Here is a 25,417-nt window from a genome sequence, read left to right as displayed (position 1 = left end):
CAAGCTCTTTGTTCTCTCAATTGGACATCCTATTCTTACTTGCAGTAACCCTCATATCTAATATTAACCACTGATCCTTTGTATTTTCTAGGATCAATTATTAAACAGTTTATACTTTTGACACAAAAGAATCTGATATTGTTAAGGAAAAATGTATTAAAGTAAATACAAGTTCTCACTGTAGCAGAAGTCAGACATTCATCCTTATTCTTATTTTCAGTTTAAATAATGCCCAGCTGTATGGTTTATTAAGAAACAAATGTCTGTGACCTCTCCCAAATTCATATGTTGAAGCCCTAATCTACAAGGCGGTGGTGTTTGGTGAAAGGGCCTTTGGAAGGTACTTAGATGAAGCCATGAGAGCAGAGCTCTCATGATGGGATTTGCACCTTTGTAAGAAAAGATACCAGAGAGCTTGCTTTTATGCATTCTCTGCCATGTGAGAGTACAATGAGAAGCTGGTCATCTGCAAGCCAGGAAGAGGGCCCTCACTAGAACCCAACTGTGCTGGCACTCTGATCTTGGACCTTAAATCTCCCAAAGCATTAAAAAATAAAATTCTGTTCTCTTGGAGAAGTGTCTATTCAGGTCTTTTGTCCATTTTCTAATTGGGTTGTTTGTTTTGTTTTTTATGCCAATAGACATATGAAAAGATGCTCAACATCACTAATCATCACAGAAATGCAAATTAAAACCACAATGAGCTACCATCTCATCCCCATCAGAATGGCTGTCATCAATAAATCAACAGACAAGTGCTGGTAAGGATGTGGAGAATAAGGAACCTTTTGCACTGTTGGTGGGAATGGAGATTGCTGCAGCCACTGTGGAAAGCAGTATGGAGATATCTCAAAAAATTAAAAATGGATCTGCCTTTTAACCCAGCAATCCCACTTCTGGGAATATATCCAAAGGAATCCAAAACATTAATTTGAAAGAACATAAGCACTCCTATGTTCATTGCAGCATTATTTATAATCACCAAGATATGGAAACTGCCCAAGCGTCCATCAGTAAATGAGTGGATAAAACAACTATGAGACATTTACACAATGGAATACTACTCAGCCATAAAAAATAAGGAAATTTTACCCTTTGCAACAGTATGGAGGACCTGAAGGACATTATGCTAAGTGAAATAAGCCAGTCAGAGAAAGATAAATACCATATGATTTCACTCGTATGTGGAATCTAATGAACAAATTGAAATAACAAGCAAAATAGAGACAGACTCGTAGATGGAGAGCAGGTTGACAGCTGGTGGGGTGGGTAGTTCAAGGGTGGAGGGATTGAGGAAGAAGGAAAAGGACTCACAGACATGGACAACAGTGTCATAATTGCCAAGGGGAGGGGAGTGTAAGAGGACTAAATGGTAATGGAACAAAATATGATTTTAAAAAAGTTAAAATGAATAAGAAAATAAGTAAATAAAACAAATTTATATTTAATCCTGTTAGTTTATAGTATTTTGTTGTGATAGCCTTAGCAGACTGATACATGAGCCAGTGTAGTTCTCTAGACCCTTTAAAAAGATTTCTTTGAAAACATCAATTACTCTATTATTAAATTGATGTTCTATAAAATGATCCAAAATTAAAAATCATAATGTCCTTCTCACAATCAATACCCAGGCAGAAAATAAAATCCAAAAATATTACCCCTTCTACTCTTATCCATGTTCAAAATATCAAAGCCTAACATTATTAAAACCTAAGGGAAGATAGTAGCACAGTTGGTTTCTAATGAGCATCCACTTCAGAATCTTAAATAGGGGTCTCATTCAGATTCCACATGTAGATCAAATGCAGGTGCTACCAAACAATCCATTCAATGTCACGTGTTTCACTTCTTCATAGAGCATGTCACACTATCATAAAGCTCACCCTCCACATACCAAAGTTAGTAAAAGTTTGTTAGCTCCTAGAGAAGTTATCACAGGAAAGATGATATTTCCAGACTCTAATTAAAATAAAAGCATAGCATCAAAAAGGAAGGTAGACAGGAAAAAAAAAAAAGACTTTCAGCTTCATCACAATGCTGCTCAATTTGTTTATAGAATGTGCAGTTTATGAGTTTAAATCAATTGAGAGAAAGTATGGCTACATATTTGTGTTAGTTTCCTATTGTTGCTGTAACAAGTTACCAAAAATTTCATGTCTTAAAACAACACAAACATATCCTCTTATATTTCTGGAAGTCAAAAATCTAATATGACATAGGAGGACTGCATTCTTTCTGGAGCTACAGGAAAAATACTGTTCCTTGCCTTTTTCAGCTTGTAGGGCCATTTGCTTTGCTTGATTCATGACTACATCACTCTAACCTCTGGTTTTCTGTCATTGCATCCTCTGTCTTATAAGAATCCTTGTGATTACATTAGGCCCACTCAGATAAATCCAGAAGGTTTCACCCACTTCAAGATGCTTAACTTAATCACATTAGGAAAATGCATTTTGCCACATAAAGTAATATGTTCTGAGGTTTTGATGATTAATACATGTCTCTGGGGAGTTAAAGTTCTCTTTGGGGAAGACAAAAAATGGTGCTACTACATAATCATCTCTTATTAAATGGTACTTGAAACACACCCCCCTACCCAACACAAAGAAATTGAACTTTGCCTTTTGGCATCTATTATCTTGAAGTCTTACTTGATACTCCCATCTAAATTCATCTCTTAATTTCTATTCTGCTTTAAACTCTGTCTCAGTCTCAGGCATCAGACTGAGCATTAGACACAGAAACATAGGCCACCTTTCTCTCATGACTACCAGTCTCCAGCAGAGGCTTTATCTTTGCTTTCTTCAAATTCCCCATGTCCTGCTTTGGTTTCCGTTTCAGTTAGCTATAAAGGCACCTTCCAGGAGGTTATCCATCATTTGTACATTTGTATCATTTTGGAGATCATCATCAGCATTTTCCTGAGCTGAAGTTGCAGTTGATATACCTGAAGCTTGGGCTCATATGCGTCTAGTGAAGACAAATATCCCTGCCATTTGTTCTTCACTAGATACTTTTCATTCACACATTATCCTGAACATTTTCTAGGTCTTAAATAACTCCTGTTACTTCAAAGGTACAGCGCCATTCCCTGGTATTTCTACTATATTCTTTTCTGCAGAACTGGATTATGACTCTGGTGAACATTTATGGTTTTAGTCTTCAGTTACTTTCAAGAAGAGTCAAAACAGAAACTTATAAATGGTTTAGCCAGTGTCTCAACTTTTCCAGACTTTTTCCCCCCTTAGAAGTATTCCATTAGGTTTTATGTTTTGAAGTCTCTAGTAGTAATAAATATGAAGGTAATGAATTATAATTCTCTCTAAAATTTAAGTTCATTGAAATACATCTTGCTCACCTTCACTTCCTTGAGACATATAATATTACCTAGAAGCGCTTTCCTATGTTATCAATATTGCAAGAAATCAATAGAAGTTAAGCAGATGGTACTGAAATATTTGTATAGCAGATGTAAACCGATTTTCTTTCTAGATTTTTCAGATGTTCATTTTAGTTGTTGCATCATATAATACACCATTTTAAGAAACCATCAGATTAAATTATTTACTGAAATATATTAATCATGCTTCTCTGTGACAAAATGATTAATACAGAGCTGTTACATCAAAATTATTGGTTTCACCCCTATATAGGCTATTATAATCATGCTGAGCTGTTGTGAAAATATTATTGACTGTAACTAATCTTAGGAAAATGAATGTAAAAGTATAAATGCAGTTACATCACTGCTAAAGAGAAACAACATTGAAAATGTATTTCAAACTGAGTCTTCATTCCATTACACTGGTTTATAAAAATAAATACAATTGAACTATCTATCTTATCAATGTCCCCTGTTTATGATTTTATATAAATGATGCAAAGATTTGTAAGTAAAAACCAAGATAAATAAATAAATCTTCCAGGTAAACTAAATAAATCTGTTTGAGAAAGTTTTGGTTGGTTATATATATTTCCTTATACACATTTTCAATCATCATTAATATAATCGTATCAATTTCAATAGCTCAAGTTAAAAACTTCAAAGACATCTTAGTCCCTATGACCCTAGAAGTTCAAATATTAATTAAGCACATGTAACTCAAACAAATAGTAATGATAGAAATAAGTGTTTAAATGCATTTAAAAGGCATAGCTGTGAGTAAAAGCAAGCTATACATCTCCAAGAAAAATGCATGTAACATAGAAAGAATAGTGGCTAACATATAAAGCTGTATGTTTCCTGGATGTTTGGAAATGGGAAAAGTGGCCTGGAGGTTTTTTCCTTTTGAGTATCTGAAATGGAAAATAGGCCATACATGTCAGGGGAAGAAAGCCAGGCTAAGGTGGAACCAGTGGCTTTGACTCTTCCAGCCTGCCTGGGAAAGAATACTAAAAAGAGCTAAAATTGTCCTAGTCTGAGGTTTGAACACCTACTGAAGAAATGGAAGAAAGGAGACAGTTGCACAAATAAAACCCAAAGAAAACTGAAATAGATCAGTGAAGTCATTCACATGAGGCTGAGGCTAAGAGTCATAATAACTGTTCCTTAGGTGAGGTCTCCAGGAGGCTGGGTAGGGGCTACAAAGCTGCTCGATGGGGATGGGATAACTGCCACTCAAGATGAGATAAAAATTACAGTTTTAAAGTACAAGAAGAAAAATAAATGTGATAAAAGGAAGTCCCAATTGAGCAATTAGAAAAATTTATTTTTGAAACAATACAAATAGTAAAGCACTTTCAAAGTATGTAAAAATAAGTAGTTCTTTATACAATCCTGAAGATAATGTACAATGGTAAAATTACATTGAGAAACTGGTTGTTGATAAGCTTAAGGAAGTTGAGCACCCATACCCCTGTGACCATGAAATTCCATTTTTAGATATTTATCCAAGACAAAGGAAAATGTATGTTACAAAGACTTGTATAAGATTGTTCACAGATTTATTTATGATAGTCCCAAACCAAAAACAACTCATATAGGAGAATGCATAAGCACAATGTGGGTAGTTTATGCTATGAAATACTACTGGTCAGTAAAAATAAACTGAAACATACAACATGGATGGATGTCAAAATAGTTTGTTGAGCAAGGGAAGCCAGAAACAAAAGTGTATATACTCTATGATTCCACTAATTTGCCAACAACACACAAGAGTAATCTATGAAGGCATAAATCAAAGCAGTGCTAGTTTCTGACTTGGATGTGAGTTAAAGAGAATTGTGAGAAAAGGACACAGTGGAACTTACAGGAATGAAGGAATTGTTATCTTGAGCGGACCAATGGTGACATGTATACATTTGTCAAAATTCCTGAGCCATGCACTTAAGTTTTGCCTCTGTTACTGATGTAAACTAAACTTCAATAAAGTCCTGTGATCATAAAAAGGTTACATAAAAAAGGAGATAAAAAATAATAATATTCATAATGCAATAAAATAAATTATTAAACACATTAGGCAGATAAGGTTAATAAAAGTAAAGCTGAATAGTAGAACAAATGTGAAATTACGGAAACTTCCCCCTGTCCCAAGACTAGCTGAATATTAAAACAGACAACTCTTAACAAATTGATACAATAAATTCTAGATCAGACCAATTAAAAAAAGATTTAGTGAACTGAAATATTATAATGAAAAACTGACCCAGAATGTACCATAATAATATAGACATAAAAAACACACAAATCATAGTGAAAGATATGGAGAATAGAATGAAGGGATAATCAGGATGGCCAGAAGGAGACAATGAGAGAATGGAGGCAACCACTATTTGAAAATATAATATGTGAATTTTTTCAGTTTTGCAGGAAGCTATGAGCCCTCAAATACAAAGTGTGCCATAAGGCTAAGCAGGATTTTAAAAATCCCTACCTAGGCCTATGGTGTGAAATCAAAGTTTATCATATGAAAAAGGGAAGACGGTGACAAAATAATAAATGCACCTTGAGAGGGATGTTTAACAAAAACAGATAACAGATAATATCAGGTCAGTATCTTAAAAACTACCAACCAAAAATTCAATACTCTCTTATTTATTATTCAACAAGGAATATAAAACAGAAATATTTTCAAACATACAAAAACTAAAAGTTTGCCTTCCACAGGTTTCTCTTGATCCTGAGGGAATATATAAAAAAGTAACAATGTTTAACAACACTACCACCAACAACCAATAACGTCCCTTAGCAAATCTAATTTATCAAGACCACATTATTTATAACATCAAAATGTAAAAGAATTGATTGTCCATCAATGGAATAATGAGTAAATTATTGAATATTTACATTATAGAATACTATATAGCAATGAAAAATCAATGATCTGGAATAATATGTGTAAAAATAGATGAATCTCACAAAGATAATAATGACTGAAAGTTACAGAAGGACGCATATTAAAATACCTTTATATAAAACTGAAAATCTTCCATAACAGTAATATATATTGTTAGAGATAAAAACTTGTATAAATTAAATAATGAATTCTGAAAATATTTATTGTGCCAGACGTAATTCTAGGTGTTCAGTACCATACTAATAAGACTAATGTCATGTTCACGTAGAGCTAATACTCTCCTGGGAATAAAAAGTACAGGACTGAGGAACATCACATTTGGGGCTGTGAATATTTTCATTGTGAAAGAGGAAGGGTATAAAATGAGATTCAATTTTATTGTTAACATCTTATTTATTAATATGAGCAGTAGATATGCAAATGTCCAATCTGGTTTCTTTCTATCTTTTGTTCATCTGAAATGATTCATAACAATTTTAAAAATAATTAAATGTGTATAAAGAATATTTGAAACAATTCTGAACAACAATAAACACAGGAGAATTCTATTTTTATAATATTTTCTGGAAAGAAGAAAACCATGTTTTCTTTAAATTTTATTAGAAAAGAATAAAATTATGGATGCATATTAACAATTTAAGAGTACCCTTACAAAAAGAGAAGTACAACATTTACTCTTCAATCAAGTGAAGTAGATTAATAGATTCTTAAGAAATGTTCATATTGGTACAACAAAACATTTTTTAAACATAACAAAAAGTCATGGTAAATAAAAACCAAAAAATAAGATGAGAAAAGTAATTAAAGTACACTTAAATAAATTCCTTCTGAAGACCCTGTCAACAGACTACAACAAGGAAATCCAGTGATTATGTATAAAATTGAAAATAAAGGAATGAAAAATAAAATATCAAGCAAATGTTAACAAAAAGAAAATGAATGTAGCAATATTAATATTAGTCAAAATAAGATTTAAGCAAAAAGCATCAATAGAGTTTAAATTCTATATACTCTTATTATAATTAAATAAATTGCTAGACAATCTCAAAGCAAATTAGTATATGTATGTATATAGCATGCATAGGTGTAACTATAAAACATCCATATATCATGTATGTCATTACATACATGCATAATTTATACCATGTGCATCCATGTTATACCTAACATGACTAAGAGTAATACTCTTAGCCACCCTGGTTATATTAAAGTCAAGTCAACCTAAAGAGGAATTATCAGTTGGATTTTAGCTTATAAAAACATTTGTTATGGGATATCTGATCTCTTTCTTTGACAATATGGTACATAAAAGGAAAATGTTTTATTGTTGTCTCAAAGCCAATGCTTTTGGAGAGCCATTGGTAGCATTGTATCACAATAGGTGTTGGTTATCCTGGCTGTGTAAAGGTGGATCCTATGTTACTTTGCTGGCAGGGTGTTTTAAAAGTAGAATTCTTTTAATTGAAATTCAGCTTTCTACCTGACAATAAATTATTCAAATGCTCCTAGGCACAGAAGAATTTATTACAGTGTATGTTAGACTGCTATAATAAAAAATACTGGTAAGCTTTTGGTTTTTACATGGTAAGATGAGAAAACATGAAAAATAATTCTAGAAAAATGCATTCTGAGTGTGCTTTTAAAGATTCCAAAAGCAAATGAGAACATAAATGATGTTATTTTTCCTTCTTGAACATTTGCATAAATTTTATAAAAATGACTCTACCCTAAAAAATTAAAACACATATTAAAGACAAGAGACACCTTATATTTGATATTTATGTAATGTCATTATTCAAGGAATATAAGTTGCATAAATACTAATGCACTTATTCCCAAATCATTATGAGAATGAGGAAAATATTTGAGATGTCAAAAGTGAAATCAAGGTGTAGGGGATGGAACTTAAGTGAGTTCTGTGTCAAGAATCAGAGCTTTCCATCTATTGCCATGACTGTTTTGCTCTATGGAGTTAACAAACCTTTTTAAGAAAAAGAGTTAAAATCATCAGAAATATAATGAAGACACTGAAAACATAAGAATAAATATGATGCAATAAATATGATGAGGCTAATTGAAAAAGAACAAAATGTAACACTTAGATAAAACATAAAGCCAATAAAATTAAAAATAAATGGGCTAAATAAAAAAATTAGATACATTCAAAGAATGAATTAGTGAATTGGGATACAAATCAGGAAAAGTCTAATGAGAGGCAATATAAAATAAAAACTAAAAGACATTTATAATAGAATAAGTTCTTTACACATCAAGGGAATTTTCAGAAGAGAGAATAGTAATAGTATGGGAGATTTCATTACTGAAAAGAGGCTGGCTATTAACATGACACATCTGATTATTTGAAATCCCAGATTTAGGCAGCACACTATGCCTTAAACAACAGTAAAATTTTACTAATTTATCTGAACATAGAATTCTAGTATGCAGCTATTTTATTATTTTAATTTTTATTGACTTTTTAATTTTTATTGCCATTAACATATTTTTTTATGTATAATGTCTTTTTGTTGATTAGCTCTTAAGTTTCCTTTTTCTCTATTGTGCTGTCATTTTGTTACATGTTGTGATTTCTTTCTATGTGTTCTGATTGACAGTTATCTTCCTCTCAAAAATTTATCATAATTATTTCACTGGAAATAATAATATTTCACTGGATTCCACATTTTGTTATTATTATTGAGAAATCTATTCTCACTTTCTCAGTGATACAGCTTTTTTCCTCTATTTTCAGGATCATGTTGTTGTTTTGGTTTTCTGTAATTCCACTATAATTTTTAAAAAGTTTTAAATTTAATTACACTTAACATTTTTATTTTATTAGTTCCAAACATTTGATAGAATATGATTTCACATACTCAGAAAGCTTTACTAGGATTTTTGACTTTATATGTTTCAAGAATTCCCAAAAATATCCTGTAGCGGATTGAATCATATCCCTTCAAAATCCATGTCCACTTGGAACCTCAGAATATGAGGAGCATTAGAAATAGGGTCATTGCAAATATAATTAGTTAGGGACCTGAGATGAAAACATCCTGAATTTAATAAGGTAGATCCTACATTACTGGTGTCCTTTTAAGAAGGGGAAAGGACACACAGAGACACACAGAGAAGTGGGCCATGTGAAGACCAAGGCAGAATTGGAGTTATCTCCAGCCAGTAAACACCAGGAGAAACCAGAAGCTGGAAGAGGCAAGGAAGGATCCTCTCCTGCAGTGTTGGAGGGAGTGTTGCTGGCTGATACCTTGGCTTTGGACTTCTAGCCTCCAGAATTGTGATGGAATAAATTTCTCTTACTTTAAGCCAACAAGTTTGTGGTGGTAATTAATTGCATGGCAATTAATACACATTCCAATCATAGTTATTTAAATATTGTTAATCCTAAGTGATGGATTTTAAGAATGTTTTATGTGTTTTCATTTTATTATTTCAGTATTGTAATGCCTAATTTTTTCTACCATCTTATCTCCCTTACTGCATTATCCTTCATAAACCTTCCTGTTTAATCATTTTCTATTTAACCATGTCTAACTCTCTGCTAGGTTTTAAAAAATTCAATTATTATGTTTTTATAGATGTTTCATTTTTGTAAATATCTGACCATTTATTGCTTATTTCTATAAACATTCATAGATGCTCTATAGCCCGTATTTAAAATTCTTCAATCTTTGGGTGTCTAATTCTGTTATCAGTTAATCTTTTCAATTCTGACATTTGGTCTTAGCACTTGCTTTATCATGTGCTTAGTTTGTGTTGATTATATGCTCTCTTCTTGATCTTAATCTGTTAGAGATCAATATGCTTAGATTCAAGGTGATCCCCCTCAGAATATTTCCCTCTGGTGATCTACAAGGATCCCTATTGTCTGGTGTGACTTTAGCCCCTTTTCAGGATCTTTGTTTAGTGCGAAGTTTCAGGCTCACTTCCTCAAAATTAGCATTTATCAAGGCCCAGTATAAAGATGACACTGCTGCTCTTTCAATCTGCTCTCATTTCAATTATGCGGTTCCTGCTTGTCAGACTAGTCAAAAAGCATGAATTATAAATATAGTACATTGATCTTAACAGAGATTGTTACACACCCTTAAATGGCTTGTAATCCTCACTAGCTCAGTTGTTATTATCTATAATTATGTAACCAAATACAGGATTGGCCCCAGGAATATATGAAATCTTTTACATTAGAAAATCTTGGATATGATTTACTGTGTTAATAGAATAAGTAAGCAGAAACAGATGTGATTGAGTACGAAGAAGAAAGAATATTATTTGGAAAAATGCAATAGTTGTTCATTGTGAAATATCTTAGTTAACTAAGACTATGAGAGAATTTTTAAAATTACCTAATGGTAGTTAATCCAAGCTTATACAAAATTTTATATTGATTGTTAGAATAAGAGGTGCGTGTCCCTGATGCATTTCATTTAACAATGGATGTGAGTCAGTGTGGGAGACAAAATTCTAAGATGTTCACGTAACCCTCAATCTCACATAATCCCCTTTCCTTTGATTGTGGTGGGACACACAACTATAATAAAATTTCACTCCCATGATTATGTTAACTTATGTAGCAAATAGGAGAATACCCTTCATGGGCCTCCCCTAACCAGAAGACTCCTATAAAAGCAGAGTTTTCACACACTGGTTGCAAAAGAGAAAATACTAGTGATGTGCTTTTATGGGCCTTAAAGAAATCAAACATTCATATTGTGAACTGCCCATAGTGGCTACATGGCAAGGGACTGCAGGGACCTCTAAAAACTGAGAATAACCCCGGACAATAGCTGGTAGAAAACTAGGGTCCTCATTCTTACAATCACAAAGGAATGAGTGCTACTAGAACCAGTCAGCTTGGACAATGCCAATCTCTCGGTGAGAACTACACCCTAGGCCCACAACTTGATGTCAACCTGGTGAGAGGCTGAGCAGAGAATCCAATCACATGCTCAGACATCAGACCTGCAGAAACTGTGAGATAATAAATTTGTGCTATTTTAAGCCACAAATTTTGTGATAATTAGTTATACAGCAATATATAATAAATAAAGTCAGAAATTGTTTAAGTATATCTGCTGTCTTAACATAGTCAATTTCTTGCTATAATTGAGGTTCTAGCCTAGGGCTCTTCAATAAAACTTTCTGTGATAAGAGAAATGTTTTGTTTTCTGTGGTAATATATAATAGCCAGTAGACACATGTGACTATGGAATACTTAAAATGTCACTACAGAAACTGAGAAAGCTAATAGCTAATTTTACTTAAATTTAACTCAAATTTAAGTAGCTATACATTGCTGGTGGCTCCTACAGCAAGTAGACAGTGCAAATTTAGCCAGAACAGTAAGTAAATAAAAATGTCTAACTCATAATTCTTATCAAGTAACACATTTTCATAACATAGGATTGCTTACATGGACAATCAAAAAGAACCAAAATGCAAACTACTACAACTCCTCAGAGAGTTGTACATTTTGGTATGTATAAGACAAAATTCAAAAATTAACGGTGTTCCTTTTGACCAGCAAAAACCACAGAGAAAATAAGTTAAAAAAAAATAGCAAGTAAAGTTATAATCTATAAATAAACCTAGTTAAATACAACAGGTATCTTTTAAATAGAATATTGTAAAAAGTTTTGAAGCATATGATATTAGGACTAAATAAATGGTGGAATATATTCTTTCATTATAGGAAGCCTCAATACCATAAATATCTCACATCTCCCAGAATTAGTCCATAAATCAACATAATTAAATCAAAATCCAGAAAGGTTTTGGTACATATTAACAAGTGATGATCTTACCAATACTTATTTTTCTGTTAGAAAAATCAAAATATTGTGGTGTTAGTGCAAAGGTAAATATATCATCAGAAGAAAAAAAAAATCACCCACAGATAAGTTTCTGTATCATAGATGTGATGTTAAAAGTAAGTAGAGAAAATATTGATTTTGTTGAAAAGCAGAAAGTTATACCCCTTACTCATACACGATACCATAAATAATTTTCTGTTTAACTCTTTAATGTTAGAAGTAAATTTAAAACAAACAAAAAATTAAACAAAAAACCATAAACATTATTACTTCACAGCAAGGAAGACTCTCTTACAGAAGACACACAAAGTACAAACCCTACAAAAACAGATGAATAAATCAGACATTAAAACTGAAAACTTCTGCATGCCCAAAGACAGTATAAACCAAGTCAATGAATCAATAACAGTGAAGGAAAGAAACTTACAAATATTTGCACGGGTAACCAAAAATGCTGAGTTTAAAGAAACAAGTTGCAAAATGAAATATTTAGATAAATTTTTTCTCTGAAGGATAATTTTATTTGAACCTATTAATTTCTTTTTACTCATAATTGCAAAGATAAAGCACATAAAATATGAAACAAAGGGAAGCTGGTTTTCAAGATTTTGTATCTCCAAGTTTTTACTGATGTAACAATACTTTCAAGCCTGGAGTTACTCAAAGATGAATTATGAAAACAAGAAGAAAAATTTTATTTCAAACATGTTTGGTGGTACTTGTGCTACAGCAAAAGCTGGTTGTAGCAGTTTCATTTCAAACCTGCATTAATATATAAATGAGACAAAATTTGGGAATGATTACTTTCTGATAGATTCAATCCAATAGCTTTTGCATTTATCGTAGAACCCATTTCAGTACTGCAGGTTACATTTGTATCACCAAAAGCTGAGTATAACAGCTACTAAGGTGAAATCCACCCCACCCCACTCCTTTGAAAATATACCTCCAGGTTGTTAACAGAAAATCTGACTTGATCCAAATTTTTCAGTCATCATCTACTGTTGGCTTGATTGTCACTCCTCTTCTTATTTGACCCCAGCCAATTAAACGCCAATGTTTTTCAACTCTTCGGCTAAGGGCAATTTTTTCTCCTACTTCTGTACACACTGGATTAGTCAAAACAATTTTGCCCAAATCGGACTTGACCGCACTAACTCTTCCTCCAGTCGACAGGGATCCTATGTTCACCATGAGCACTTCATTCTTAGACAGCTTTTGCACCTTTGCTGCTTTTTTGTCCCCTTCGGTGTGTACACCTAAAAGCCGTCTAAGCAGGAAATAGGAGATTTCCAATTCTGTAAAGATCTCAGGTAAAGCTCCAACAGCACCAAGTACCTGCCCCACCATTCTGTCAGCCCGGCACAAAGTGGGGTCGATTTTTGCTCCAACTCCAATAAGACCTCCTGGAGCAGCATACTGAAGATCATTATGTTCTGCAAACAGTGATACAATTTTGGAAAAGATTGGTTTACACATGAGTTTTCCTTTGCTATCTTTGGAAACAATACCAGGTCTCACTTCTATCTCTTGGCCCACCTTCAGCACTCCTTTTAGAATACTACCACCAGCTACACCACCCTTAAGGTCATCAACTTCACAGCCAGGTTTGTTGACATCAAAGGATCTAATAACAATAAGTCGGGGTTCTGAAGTAAAATCTCTTGGGGGTACTGGAATTTTCTTTACTATGTACTCACAGACAACTTCAATATTGTATTTCAGCTGAGCAGAAATTGGAATAATAGGAGCTCCTTCTGCTACTGTGCCTTGTACAAATGCAAGGATCTGTTCATACTGTTCTTTAGCCTGGTTTTCTTTTACCAAATCAATTTTATTTTGTAGAACCAAAATATGCTTCAGTTTCATAATTTCGATAGCAGCCAGGTGTTCAGAAGTCTGAGGCTGAGGACAAGACTCATTACCAGCTATCAGCAGAAGAGCTGCATCCATCACTGCTGCACCGTTCAGCATAGTAGCCATCAAAATATCATGGCCAGGACAATCAACAAAGGAAACATGTCTGACCAATTTGAAGTTCCCTTTGGTCCCTGGGATGTCTGTAGGAAACTCATCCGGTGTACTACTTCCACAGGATCTATAACATTCCGGCCGAGGACAACTTGGGTCATCAAGTTTATAGATCTTAGCATTAGCATATCCAAGCTTGATTGTAATATTTCTTTCTAGTTCATTTTTGAACCTGACGGTGTGAACTCCAGAAATAGCTTTTACAACTGTGGATTTCCCATGAGCTACGTGACCAATTGTACCTATATTAATTGTGGCTTGTCTGCTGATAACTTCATGTGAAAGAGGCGTCAATTTGGTAACATCCAAGGCGGCAAGATCTTGGCGAGAAAGATGCGGCTGGCCCAGAGTCACACCAGCCTCACCGTCCGCCATCTTGTCCGGAGAGAAAGGAAGTCGCCGTGGCAACAGCCAGACCATACGTAATACAGGGGAAGGGAGGGGCGGGGCCTAGATGAATTTTAAAGACTGCCATCAATATTGTATAGAATCACAGTTTCAATAAAGGTATGAAAACGTAGACGGTAAACATGAAACAACTTTAGTGCCTGCTATTGATTGTGGGGAGAAATGAATGAAATAAAGGAGGTTCAAAGGCATTATCATTGTTTTCTTTCTTTAAAAGGGCAGTATATAAACACCCATGCCAAAGTTATTCATTTGTTAAATCTGTATGCTTGAAACAAGTTGTAATATGAAAAATTCAGTGTGCTGTCTTGTCCCAGCCATCTCCACAGTCAATAACATATCTTCCCCTTGTTTCTTCCAGTCATGTCATTGATGGACTGCTTGGGATCTCTAGTCTAGCACTCTTTATTTTTACTGCTTTCTCAATTTTCACATGTAAATCACTTCTTCCAGACTATGTTTGATCACTATATTTCCTTCCCATAATCTACAGTAGTTCTTCTTCAACTAATGCTAGAATATTTGTAAGAATTTTCAAGTAGTTTTTCTGCCTTCAATCATTTCTGTTACAACTCAGGTTACATGTGACTCCAAGAATAACTTTTACTTCCAGTCATTTAAAGAAATTTTTGGTACCTCACTTTGCCTGTGGTCTTGAAATCAGTCAGTTGTGTAGTCTATGTTTTTATCAATCTTGAATTTAAGTGAAATACACAATTTGCCTTTTATTTTCTAACAGTTTTCTTCACTGCTGTTCTTTTCTGCCAAATCACGCTTATTACTCCTTCAAGCACTAATCAAAAAGAATTTTATTCTAATTCATCCTTTTTTGTGTTTCACCTTATTCAAAGCATATTTATTTATTATTCACCTAATAAGGATTAACAATGGAGCCATAATATTCATAAGAAAGACATGATCATTGCCCTTAATCAGAAACATATAATTATTGGACCTCAAGTACTTGTTTCCTATTAACAATATACTACTCTCTTTTGTGTGTATATCTTAGCTCCCAAATCAGTGTTAGCACTTTGTGATTGTAAGCAGGCTTTGTACCCTTTTCTTTAATTTCCCAACCTGCCATTTACTTTTCAAAGTAGATATAATTGCTGATTGACTAAGCAAATCTAATTTACCTACTTATGAGTGCCACAGTTCATGTGTCATGGGAACTATGTGTCGAGAAATAAATCTCCTGAATTATAACTTGTATTCAATATCAAACTGCTTCTAGGCATTTAACTACCTAGAATTTCTTAAATGTGTATGCTTGAAACAAGTGATATTAAAAATTCAAAATGCTGTCTTGTCCCAGGTAAGTCCCTGATCAATAACATATCTTTCCTTGATTCCTCCAATTATGATATTGCTTGATAGCTTGGGATATCTGGTTTAACTATTTAATTTACTCATTTTCCCCTTCATCCTCACATATAAATTATCTGACACTAAAACACCCATTTTATGTGGTAGAATATATCTTTCATGGACTTGATGTATTTACAAACCTTGCTCTCAAGAAGATCTATTTTTTAGGTTTACATCTTAGAATGCCATCATCATGGAAGTCTGTTTGATCTCTTGGCTTTTGTCTTAACTTGCATTCCATTTATATTCACAAAAAATGCTAACATGGCCTCAGGAAAAAAAAATGCCTTCACTTCCATGTTAAATTTGATTAATTATTGTCAGAGCCCATCATTTCAACATTGACTAACAAGAAAGAAAGAAAGGAAGGAAGGAAGGAAGGAAGGAAGGAAGGAAGGAAGGAAGGAAGGAAGGAAGGAAGGAAGGAAGGAAGGAAGGAAGGAAGGAAGGAAGGAAGGAAGGAAGGAAGGAAGGAAGGAAGGAAGGAAGGAAGGAAGGAAGGAAGGAAGGAAGGAAGGAAGGAAGGAAGGAAGGAAGGAAGGAAGGAAGGGAAAACCTGCACCTTCCCAAACAGGGCCTAAATGTTTTCAAACTCACTGCACAAAGTAGAGGACATGGAGAGGAGGTGCAGCTCTGGGTGGCAGCTGCAGAGCCAGCATCTGGGCTCCACGATTATCACCTCATGTGAATCACACCACAGAAAGCACAGAATCACTGAATGCTGCGAGCCTCACTCACCTCCATCTGTTTTTCAGGCTGTACTGTGTTTATCATGCTTGCAGTTTGTGACATCTGGCAGTTTTCCTCATTCTTGGTATATCTTTGAGAAGAAAAAAAGAAAAAGACAATCAATAGAAAGTGCTATTTCTAGCTAGCAGCTGGAAGACATTTGTGATTAAATTGCTGTGTATTTAAAGTCTTAAGGTTATGTCTGTAAGACTGAAGGGCAAGAACCTGAAGGTGAAATGTTTGCAAATAAATGGATTTGTTCATTACTTCTATGATATCTAACTGTGCCAAGTTGCTGTTACTATTATATTTTAAGGCACTCACATCTACAGTTTTTTAAACACTTTGATTAACATGTGTATATATCACACGGCTTTTGCAAACAGGTTAAGGTAAATCTGAATGAAATTCCTGTGAAGATATTCTCTAAAAAGGTCTCCATAATCTAGTATGTATCTAGGTAAAACTTCTGTAGTTTCTGTCAATTTTAAGCCTCTTTTAGAAACCATCTATTTTTTATTATTTTTAGACCAATCTGAAATTGACCTTACAATGTTTTAGTGTTGATGAAACCCTGATACCAAATTTAGCTCAAAGAACTCAATTTTTTTTAGATTTTAAATGTAAACAAAAAATATAACAACTAGGTGCCATCAAAAATCTTTCACAATTATCAAAGGGTAAGAGAAACCAACTTGCATTGAATATGTGCTTAAAATACTAGCAATTTTTCATAGACATGTCAAGAATTATAATTTAAGCGTCTATGTGGACTAAAGCTCTACTAGCTTCCTTGTGTGTTCTTGGATATCTTTTCCTCTTGGTGAGTTTCACACTGGATTTGCATGGGCTTGCAAGAAGAGAATCATTTTGCTTGGAAAAATTGCTATAGCTGTTTTCATATTGGAATATTGAAAATGACATTGATAGCATAAGAACTCCAGCTCAGATAGAGTAACCAAGAGCAGATCAAAAACCACAAACTCTCTGACAGAGAAAATTATTGAAACAGATTAATAGCAAGGTGCCAGTTATTGAGATGTTTTTAAACTGAAAGGGAGAGACTTTCAAATAAGATGCATTGACATTACCAGATAGTGTTTATAAAAGATTACTGTTAAATTTATGACCCCCAAATTTTGTTTTGATCACTGTTATTATTAATTGATCATTTTAAAGTGTATTCTCTTCATGTTAGTTGACTTGGCCATTTAATGTTACTTTTGTTTATTTCTTTTTCTTATCCCCATAATACACAGCATGTTTGTTATTTTATTTATAGTAATGATACCAAATAAAGTTAGAGTATGTGACTGAAATACTCTACCACTGTCTTTGACTCTACATCAAGTTTGATTCTGCATCAAGTTTGATGGGCAGCAACAGGCTTTCTTAAAGGATCTAAAGATGTTCACTAAGAGAAATGTTGATTGTACCAGACTCATTGCCCAGCCTATATTCTAAGATGTACTCTTTTAGGTTCCTAAGATCGGCTCAGTAGGACACATCAATCACTGAATCCCTTTTTATCTCGTGTAACCAAATCTGGAATAAAAGCAGTCCCATACCTGTAAATGCATCCTCTTAAAAAGACAGAAAGAGCTCCAAGAGAAACATTTTCTCAAGATAACTAAGTTTTGGAAAAAGCAGGAATGATGGCCTATTTTGTTTTTGTTTGTTTGTTTGTTTGTTTGTTTGTTTCATTTTCTCCTGTTGCAGCCCCTGGGAAGTACTGCGGTGGTGTGGTGGCAGCTATACAATGGCGACAGCAGCTGCCAGGCAATGTTTTACAATCGGAGAGGGGAATGTCCTCTCTGATAAAAAACACTGTCATTTTATGAGAAAGAAGCAAATCCCTGTGGTTTTTTCCCTCCCACTTCTTGGTCCTGAATGCACACACAGTTTCAGGAAGTGTCTGAAGAGCAGGAAGTTAGGTTTTGACCACAATGCAAGAAGGGAGGCTCCAGGGAGGTAGAAAGTGTTGGCGGGGAGGGTATCACAGAGAGAAGGGAAATCAACAGCAATCCCATAATTGGGTATCAACTGCTGGGCTCACCTCAAATTGCACATAAATAGATCTCAGTTAAACTGGATACTGAAAGTTTTGAGGACTGGATGTCTACCCATTCCAGGACTGGCCACGGTGTGACACAAATGTGGGGCTGTTACAAATAGCTCAGCAAATGCTTTGAAAGTGAACAGGCATTGCAATAAGAATCCACAGAAAGCAAGTTGAAACCTGTGGCCTGAACCTAATCTGGTCAACTGCCTAGTAAAACAAACAAAAAACACTTTTAAATCAATATCCTACTTACAATTTAAATAAGACCAGAATATCATAACATAATATTTAAGATGCCCACAATTCAATTACAATTTAGTCTACAAGGAACCAGGAAACTTCAAATCATAAAAGAAAATACATAGCAAGATGACTCAGATGATGGGATTAACAAAGGCCATATATTAGCTTTTATAGACATGCTCCACCCAGCTAATAAATGACAAAACCAGGACATGAACTTAGTTCATGCTCTTATACATCCTATCAATGATCTTCAATATTCCCATTTCAAAAGAAACCATCTCAGAAGTGCAGCTCCAATGTGAAAAGGAGAGCATGAAGCTAATGTTTAAACTGTATGTCCACTAGAGTAAGGCTGACCTACTAACAAAAATGTGTTTATCATAATCAGGCTCTGTACTTTTTGATGTAGAGATCCTATATTGTTTGCTCACATATTGGGATTTTGCAAAAAAAGAGAATTGATTTACAGATTTACAGGTTAATCATCTAGAGTATACAAACTTACTTGAAATGATAAAATGTTTTTAACATAGTTTTCTGTGTCTTTTCTTAGAGTAGGGATTGGACCAGATCTGGCTAGGGTTCATTTTTATGCAATCTGAGAGCTAAGGATTTTTTCCATATTTAGAGAATTGTTAGAAGAATAATAAAAAGAAAAAGAAAACGAAGAGGTGGAGAAAGAAAAAATAAGGAACTATAGAGACTATATGTGACCTAGAAACTATAAAATATTTTATATTTGGCACTTCACGGAAAATATTTGCCAACCTTTGGCCTCAAAAAAAGAAAGAAAGAAAGACAGAGAGACAGAAAGAAAGAAAGACCTTCATAAGGATAATTTTTCTATGTTTCTTTATATCTTTCTAGTATTGTCAATTTGTGTCACAATGCAGAACTTAATAAGGACATGACCTATAGTAGACATTCAAATAAGTATGTATATTAATAGGTGAGTGAATTGTTGCCTATCTCTCTAAACATAATAAAAATAAGTTAGCTCCTTGGATACCTCCTATGGTAGATAATTAATCACCAAATATTCACCACCCACTCACACCTACCCCCCCACTCATGGGGAAAGTATAATTCCATGCCCCAGCAATGTGGAGTTTTGCCATGTGACTTGTTTTCAGAAAAGGAATGTAAACAGATGTGATAGATGCCATTTATCAGAAGCTGTTAGAAGTATTGGTTTAAATGCAGATTGGTGCAGCCACTGTGAAAAGCAGTGTGGTGTTACCTCAAAATATTAAAAATGGAACTGCCTTATGATCCAGCAATTCTACTTCTTGGAATTTATCTAAAAGAACATGAAACACTAATTTAAAATATATATATACACCTCTATATTCATTGCAGCATTATTTACAAGAGCCAAGATTTGCAAGCATCCCAAGTGTCCATCAGTAGATGAGTAGATAAAAAAGCTGTGGTATATTTGGAATACTACTCTGCCATAAAAAGAAAGAAATCTTACATTTGCAACAGCATTTATGGACTGAAGAGTATTATGCTAAGGGAAGTAAGCCAGGCAGTGAAAGACAAATACCATATGATTTCACTTTTATTTGGAATCTGATGATCAAAATAAACTAACAAAACAGAAACAGATACATAGCTTTCAGAGGTAAGAATATAATGGGGGCTGGTTGAAAGAGGTGAAGGGATTAAGAAAAAAATTTTATAGACAGAGAACAGTATGGTCATTACCAGAGGGAAATGGGGGTGAGGGAGGCAGGAAAAGGTAAAGGAGGAATAGATGGTGATAGAAAGAGACATGAGTTGGGCTGTTGAACACACAATACAATATACAGATGATGTCTTATAGAATTGTACACCTTAAACATATATAATTTTATTAACCAACGTAATGTCAATAAATTCAATTAAAAAAAAAAAGTATTGCAAGTTTTGATCAGTCACCTTGAACTTCTGTCTTTCAGCCTGGCTCCTGGAAGAAGAAAACAAGAGCAGAGCTAAGCACAGTAAGACCCAGTGGTGGCCAATCAAACCCAGCAAAGCCCAGCCTAGCTGAAACCACCCTTCAGCCTTTGTGTAACATGAGTGAGAACTAAATGGTGGTGTAAACCTTCACGATTTTAGGATTATCTTGTGCTGAAAGAATAGTTGCTTGAAATATGTCTATAAAACAAGTCAGAAGGCTCAAATGGATTAGTACTTAGTATATATGGATCATTGAAAATCATAATGAATTCTCAAGTACATGGTTTTTTAACCTTAATAAGGAAAGTATAAAACTAATATTTACAGGAGTTTTTATATTTTCAGTTCATTTTATGTTGTGTAGAATTGTGATACTTCGTAACACAGTGTTCTTTTGTGCTCATGAAGAACTATTTTATCTCATTATTGATAGATATATGTTGCTACTAGAGTACAAGGTGCCTTATGCTTCAGGAAATTAATGTGTTACTGTGACAACTTTCTTCTCTATTAAAAATGAATCAACCTTAAATCAGACTCTCTTTACTTTGGAAGTTAGTATGTCACCTTTAGTATTAATTTACCTTGGTAGAACTATGACTAGAAATTGAATAGCACAAAAACTAACGAGAAACAAGTTAATTTAGAAAAGATTTAAAATTTATAAGAACAACAGCAAGTATCAAATGTGTTCAGCTCAATAACAATGAATGTGAAATAAAAAATTGTAATCAAAAATAGTTTATTCTATAAAAATAAAAATCTATGGAAGAAGTCTGGTTTTAAAAAATTAAAACATCCAGTAATTATTCATGTAGCTTTTTTGAAGTCACAAAGTTTAAAAAAACAAAGAATGCAATTCAGGTGTCCAGATATGATTATGTACCAGGTGGGAACCTCTTCCAGAGGTTCTCCCACTAGATGAGTGTTCTAGGAACCCATCTGTATCAGTGTACCAGCTGGTGTTGTTTGTGAGAGGCTGCAACCCAGCTTCAGTGAAATTTCCTTGAAAATTCTTTCAACACTTTTGCTCATTTCATGATGGCTGATTTATGAGCACACTTGCCAACACAGCACTTAGTGTTCAGCAGTTTTTGACCAAAAACTGCATGACCCCCTTGCTCCACCCTCCTTCTTCATCCAATCTCACACCAAATGACTGTGTTTTATGTTTTTCCAGATGAAAAATGTCTTCAAAGGGAAACATTTTGCCAATATGGAAGAGGTGAAACAAAAAATGGCAGAAGCACTAAAAGGCATAAAAATCAATGAGTTCAAAACTGTTTTGAGCAGTGGAAAAAACATCTCAATAGGCATATTGCATCAAATGGAGAATACTTTGAAAGTGACTGAAATTTAAACATGTAAGAATAAATACATGATTCTTATAAATAAATTTCAGTTTTTTGGGGTCCCCCTCATGTTTGTCCCCCTAACCTCCACCAACCCCCCGTCTGAAAATAAGATTTGATAGCTGTCATGCATCCATTACACAGATATATTACATGCTCATTATTCACAGTGAGCTTTTCTGATTAGTCCGTACACAGCTTTAGACATGAGGAGAGGACTTATAATGAACAGTTTTCAGGTGGGATCATTATGACATCAGCCTGGTGCCTGAGAGAAGTCAGGGAGAGGGTGGGCTGCAACCTTAGGAAGAGTAAGGGCACTATAAACAAACTTGAAATTTTTAGAAATTGTTTTTGGCTCAAACCTTCTAAGACATGATGCCTTTAGCTGCTGAGGTGCTGTTATAACTTTGTATGTATGTGTTCTGTTCTGAGCTTGGCACAGCAGGTCACTGAATTGAGAAAACCTCTCATAACAGCTCTCTGGCACTGAGTCTGGGGTGTCTTGTGAAGGAAATCACTCTTAAATGGATACCAGAAAGCCATACTTTACTTCTAAGAATCTAACCTATTGTTAAGGGGGCAGCATACAAAAGGTTAGTATTTGGGGCACTGATCACTGCCCTTTCCTGGGAATGCTAACATCAGAAAGCAGGTGATAGTTGCCACATCAAAGGTTGCTCATGATTTTCCAATATATGAGCCAAAGAATTGGATAACGCTGGTCTACAGGGAGCATCAGGGAGAAAAAAAGTAAGTGGCAGCAGAGTTGAACAAAGGCCAGAATTGGAGTAGGAACCCCAGGGGACTGGGACCTTGCTTCTAGAACCTGTTATACCCATTATTATAAGTAACTCAGTAACTCTACTTTTTTTGTAGTTAAGAAATCCAAAATCAATTTCTGTTGCAAAAGTAATACAATGAGAGGGCAATGTTAAATGTAACGCACTTTCTGACACTTAGGTTTTCCTCCACTTTCAGTCATTTATTTCTCCAATAAATGCAAGTGAACACCTAGTATTTCCCTATCATTGTAATGAGCACTGGTGATACAGTGGTACACAAAGATACAGTGTTTACTTTTATGGTATTCCCAATCTAGTGAGGCAGACAAGCATTTAAGAAATAATTATATCAATGAATAAATAATTAAAAATTATAAAATATTTATTTGGTAAAATCACAGGTATCAGGAACATTTATAATATGACAACTGGATTAAAGTAATGCTTCCCTGAATATGTGATGTGATATTAAATTGGGACTTGATTTATGAGTATTGTAAGTAAAGCAAACAGCTTGAGCAAAGGTTCTAAAGTGGGAGTGGAGTGAGTGAGATACTTGGACTTTGGAATGCCATTATGCTGGGAACATCATGATCAAGGGTCAGAGTAGTGTGAAATCCAGTTGGATAGTCAATAATGTTGTATTTTTTAATATGAAAGTTGAGGATCTTAAAAGTCCCCATCACAAGACTTGTGTGGTGATGGATTTTATGTGTGGTGATGGATGTTATATTGTACACCTGAAACTAATACTGTAGTGACACTAAATATTCCCTGTAAAAAGTTTGAGAGGTCTGCTAAATATGTAAATATGTAAGGGCTTCATATGTTCTTTGTAAGAAGTAGCAAAGGCCTGCTAAAAAGTCTTTAAAAAAATGTTACAGCCACTCCGTGATTTACAAGTTAAAAGACCCCAGCTTAGCCCCTATCTCCTTCCATTTGCTTGTAACTTGTTTATAACTCTTGTAAAGTTATGTCTTACAAAGTGTCTAGCCTTTTTGCAAAATTAATTGGTTTACAAAGAATTCAAACTAACTAAAAGGCTGCAGCTGCAAGCTAAAGATAACCATATAGCCTTGCAAATTTCTGTTCCTGTTACTGCCAAGACATTCCTGCAGTCCTGTCCAGCCCCCTCTTCCTAAGGCTGTTTCCTGCCAAAGAAGAAACAAAGGAACATCACCAGTATATAACCCAGCTTTTAAACCCCGTTACATGTCGAAGCTTGTTAGAGATTAGCTCAGTCTCTGCCCGACTGCCGGCAATTATTAAAATCCTTCGCTTACTTTTTACACTGCATCAGAGTATTCAATCTCGCCTATGTAGCTACAACAATACAATGTTATATGTCAATTATATCTTAATTTTTTTTCAGATAAAATATTATAGGTTTATTTAAAACTTAATTCTCACCTTGAGTATGCAAAATACAAACTCCACAAAATGTTCATTTCACTTTGTAATTTACAAATATACAAAATAGAAGTTTGCTTAAATTTATATTCGTCGTCGTCGTCGGCAGCCGTCCGTCTCGAGAGACGATGGTGTAGCTTCTTAAGAGTCTATCTGCACCGCCGAGAATGGCTGTGCAGTCCGACTCGGGAGTGACACGGTATCTGTCTCCTCCCGTGTTGAATCGACATCTTGCGATGACGGTGGAGTGTCCTCTCCAGTGAAGCTGAAGCTACAGAGCCTGGGCAGGGTGATATGGAGGGTCTGCTGTTGCCCATGCAGCAGACCCCCTCTCTCTTCGCAGCTGAAGGGTCCAAGGGAAAGACGGAGTCAATACAGCTTGGTTTCAGGTGCGCTGCAGGAGTTGCCGGTGTTGACTACAACGTCAAACCGCCTTAGGGACTCCGGCTCCGGATTTTCTGTCGGGGTTTACTCTTAGCCTTTCCCCTGAAGAGGTATGCCGCAAGGCAGCGGAGGTTTTTTGGAGTCAGAGTTTTCCTTCTCTGATGTGCCCTGACTGGAAGATCGAACCAGCGACACTTAGCTCGCAGGCCGACGCTCAATCCACGGAGCCAAACCAGCCAGAATTACAACTCTGAATATTATAGTTGAGTGAAAAGAAAAAGAATTGTTTATTTAACAGTTATACAGATTTAGTTATTTGCGGATTTCTGTTTTTAAGTCTTATGTTCTTTAAAACACCCTTAAACACATATCCTGCCTCCCCGCTACCAAACCAGGCTAGTTTTAGGAAAGTTAGAGAAACCGTTCCCCTACTTTCCAAACACAGTTCAGCTTTACCAGCAGCTGCCAATCACTCTTCTGCCTGGGGAGGTCCTTTCTGGGCCGTGGTGCCATCCAGCTCTCAATGCACAAATTTATATTACATATTTATTAAGGCAAGGAACTATAT

General features: G+C 34.7%; 1 protein-coding gene and 1 pseudogene across 5 annotated transcripts in view; one reads left to right on the top strand and one right to left on the bottom strand.

Moving 5' to 3' along the window:
- Positions 1–22,279, top strand: part of LOC150007492 (uncharacterized) — an 81,921-nt gene extending 59,642 nt beyond the window's left edge. For 4 of the 5 annotated variants that reach the window (XR_016511822.1, XR_016511819.1, XR_016511820.1 and 1 more), the window contains 2 exons: positions 20,918–20,959; positions 22,099–22,279. Coding sequence is in view for 1 of the 5 variants with exons in the window: in XM_090280555.1 (XP_090136681.1) it covers positions 20,918–20,959; positions 22,099–22,190 (134 nt within the window). In the remaining 4 variants the exon portion in view is untranslated. Of the gene's footprint in view, positions 1–20,917; positions 21,058–22,098 lie in introns of all 5 variants that reach the window. The other variant, XR_016511821.1, reaches the window with a different exon arrangement.
- On the bottom strand, positions 13,058–14,533 carry LOC150007493 (eukaryotic translation initiation factor 2 subunit 3, X-linked pseudogene; annotated as a pseudogene).
- Positions 22,280–25,417: the final 3,138 nt, after the last annotated feature.

The sequence above is a fragment of the Furipterus horrens genome, unplaced genomic scaffold (genome assembly GCF_987537825.1).
Source record: "Furipterus horrens unplaced genomic scaffold, mFurHor1.1.pri manual_scaffold_6, whole genome shotgun sequence".
NCBI classification, from domain to species: Eukaryota; Metazoa; Chordata; class Mammalia; order Chiroptera; family Furipteridae; genus Furipterus; species Furipterus horrens.
This window is presented reverse-complemented; position numbering and strand designations above follow the sequence as displayed.